Source organism: Pundamilia nyererei, unplaced genomic scaffold, assembly GCF_000239375.1.
Source record: "Pundamilia nyererei isolate P.nyererei 1_Seehausen unplaced genomic scaffold, PunNye1.0 scaffold00076, whole genome shotgun sequence".
Taxonomy (NCBI): Eukaryota; Metazoa; Chordata; class Actinopteri; order Cichliformes; family Cichlidae; genus Pundamilia; species Pundamilia nyererei.
This window is the reverse complement of record NW_005187477.1, coordinates 2947692-2950793: the sequence shown is the minus strand read 5'-3', so window position 1 is coordinate 2950793 and position 3102 is coordinate 2947692. Positions and strand designations below refer to the sequence as shown.

The 3102-nt window shown below is 36.4% G+C and overlaps 1 protein-coding gene across 2 annotated transcripts; it reads left to right on the top strand.

The window, feature by feature from the left end:
• The first annotated feature begins 361 nt into the window (after window positions 1-361).
• On the top strand, window positions 362-2730 carry LOC106456267 (uncharacterized). Of its 2 annotated transcripts, none has more exons than XR_001290423.1 (3): window positions 362-390; window positions 1231-1337; window positions 1697-2730. XR_001290423.1 is itself a non-coding variant. In XM_013911963.1 (3 exons), exons 2-3 carry the CDS (start codon window positions 1292-1294, stop codon window positions 2481-2483), a joined length of 846 nt encoding a protein of 281 aa, XP_013767417.1. In that variant the 5' UTR covers window positions 362-390; window positions 1231-1291; the 3' UTR covers window positions 2484-2730. The 2 variants fall into 2 exon arrangements, 1 of the variants encoding a protein (XP_013767417.1); XM_013911963.1 differs by having other exon boundaries at window positions 1231-1350.
• The last annotated feature ends 372 nt before the right edge of the window (window positions 2731-3102 follow it).

Here is a 3102-nt window from a genome sequence, read left to right as displayed (position 1 = left end):
CTCATACCCAAAAACAAGAGGAACAAGTGTGGCTGGACTCAGAGTGATAGAGCACAAACAATTCACTGTAAAATATGTGGACAGTAAAATGGAAAAAAAAAACTTTTAGGAAGTAACTTCATAAAATATTACACATCTGACATTAGAGTATTAGAGCTGAGAATGAAGCTGCAGAGGCAGATCAATCATTAATAAGTCACATGATGAGTAGCTGTGATACTATTTCATGAACAATAACATCTGTTTGCAACACCTGATTTTTAATCAGCCAATAGGAAGCGAGAAAGAACATACACAGTATTTACTTCCTCATCCACCAAAATATAAAGATCTGTAAACCAGTGAACTCTCAGACAAACCTCAACACACTAACCCCCAGGTGAATACAAAGTAAGTAAGATGGCATGTTTTAACTTAATGAACTATGCTCTAAATTATTCTCCACCATTTTTATTATGTTATGAAAGAATGTTTCATCAGATTAAGAATGAATAAAGCTCATGTAAAAGCATAAGCTTTATTCATTGCCTCCAAAGATTTTGGTGTTTTTGGTTCAAGCATGTGTGGACCGAGTGGATGCTGCTCTGCAGGAATTTCTAATATTTGCTGAGTAATTAGCTGTGAAAGCTAATTACTCTTTTTTTGGTGCAGCGACAATTAAACCCAATTCAGTTGGCAGGACAGCAACTGTCCTCTTCTCAGAGACTGTGACTCTCTGGTCAGGTCCAAATGTATCTAGTACTGTAATGAAATGCACTCAGTTCTGTACATACTCTGTATTAGAAAATGACATTTGGGAGAGAGATTCAGATTTAAAGCTGTGGAGGTCTGAAATATCAGGAACATCAGAGCTGGGGCTGGTCATCTTACAGAGGTTTCTTCACTGAAATATCATTGCTTAGTGTACAGAAACTGTAAATGATCCGATATACTTAAGTTGAGAAAAAGGATGTAAGAAAGTATTTAAGTCACAGTGGATCTTTCAGCAGGAAAATCTGGTGGTTGACTGCATCACACTGTCCAGCAACTCTGCTCCATAAAGATTGCATTGCTGTGACTGTGAAAGCTACTCTGGGTGACCAAATACTTTGTGCCATCAAACTGAAAGAAGAAAAATAATATCAAACTCTAAAGCTTGCTCTGCTGAACATTCTTAAATCAGGATCTCTGCACAGCAGCTCTCAGTTAAAGATCCAGAATAACCTAAAGTGTTCTCTGTGCTCTTTTCAGGCTCCTGCTGATCTCACACTGACAGATTTCTGTTCTCCATTTGAACACAGAGGCCTCTGTCATGGACGCAACAGCTTACATGATTTTTGACTTGGATGCTTATCTAAGTGAGTTACAAAGGTATCAGAACATCCAGAATTTTTTTTAAACCATGTTAATTGGGTCAATTATATGCCGATAATTTTAGTAGATTTTTATGATGATTCCCTAAACTGTAGATTTTTTTTTTTGAGGGGGGTTTTGAGGGGGTTCAAATTTTAAGGTTTTGTTTTAACAGCTTCTCATATTTTTAGTGTAAACTCTAAATGTTTCTTTAGCATCATTAAAGTTTAGAGTAGACAAACTGCAGCACTGTAAAACAGCAGTTTCACATAAAATTCCCAATTTCAGTGCAAACCTTGTGTCTGTTGGCGTTCTCTTATAGGTTAAATCATCATGACTGAAACCTCACTGCTTTCATTCACAGGTTCGCAGAGGATGGCATTGAACAAGAGCCTGATAACCAAGAACTGACACAGTTTGGTGATGCTACTGCTGCTGGAACTGAGAAAAAAAAAAAAAAAAAAGTCAAACAGCCTTCTTGTAGAAAAAACAAAGTCAGGGCAGCCCTGCTCAATGTTCGGTCAATTGGGAATAAATTAGAGGATGTCAAAGAGCTCATAAAAAATAATGACCTGGATGTCTTCCTCGCAACAGAGACTTGGATAAAAAGCAATAACCCCATAGAGAAAGCTTTGTCTGAATTCGAAGTCTACCATAATCCAAGGGAGGACAGACGAGGGGGAGGGGTTGCTGTTTTAGTCTTAAAAGCTTTGATAATTGAAGATGGTGATGCTCCACTCCAATTTCAGGCACACGCATTTGAGTATGTGGCTGTGAAGCTAAAACGTAAACAATGGTCACAACCTGCTCTATTGATCAATGTGTATCGCCCACCAGGAGGAACTTTTAGAGACTTCAAGGTAGACTTTGAGAAGCTCTTGGATGAGGCTTTCACCAAATTTGAACAAGTCATTTTGACCGGAGATCTCAATGGTAAATGGAAGACGTTTCCAGATTATTTGCGTGAAAAAGGGTTGAAACAGCATGTAGAGGAGCCAACACATGACAAAGGTAACACACTGGATGTGATCATCACCAAAATAAATCTGTTTAAAATCTCAAAACCAGAAGTGAAGGATGATGGGATATCTGACCACTACACTGTCTATTTCAACATAAGAGAAGGCAATGCAGAAGAAAAGAGAACGTGACTGCAAAGGAAAGCAAAAAAGAAAAATACGGCCAACAGAACATAAGTTAAAGGCTAAAGAGAAATAAGAGAACAATGAATCGGTACAGGGTTTGGATCAGATATTATTAATTGTTTTCATCATTAATTTAAAAAAAGGGTTGTGAAGAGTCTTTTACAGATACAATTATCAAGGAGAATGATCAGCAGGGATAAGACGAATAAATGACTGTATATTTTTTATGATTGTGTTTTCTGATTTATTTTAAACCGTATTATTAATATTTTTTACATATTTTTTTGGTGATCATTTTGGTGATGTTTCAGCTTGTGGAGTGAATTTGGTACAATGTTTGAAATCGAGTACATTTTAAATCATCTAAATAATAACATGTCATTTATCCTGTACGGATTGGTTCTGCACCCTCTGAACACCTTTATGGCAAAGCAGTCTTTACATGTACAAACAAATGCTATTAAATCATTATATATCAACATATATTGCTGCTTTCTTTCAACAGTCACTTGAACTACTTTAAACTTGCTCAAAACCACCAAACATTTGGTCATTGTCAGGATTTTAACCCTTTAAATGTTAGTTTAAACTTACATTTGCGGATTATTTTGGATTATTTATTTCA

What these genes read in the sequence shown, in the direction of transcription:
- LOC106456267 (XM_013911963.1), top strand. Translation starts at nt 1,292, where the DNA reads ATGGACGCAACAGCTTACATGATTTTTGACTTGGATGCTTATCTAAGT. An exon ending in TATCTAAGTGAGTTACAAAG is followed by an intron (nt 1,351 to 1,696) that starts GTATCAGAACAT and finishes TTTCATTCACAG; the next exon opens with GTTCGCAGAGGATGGCATTG.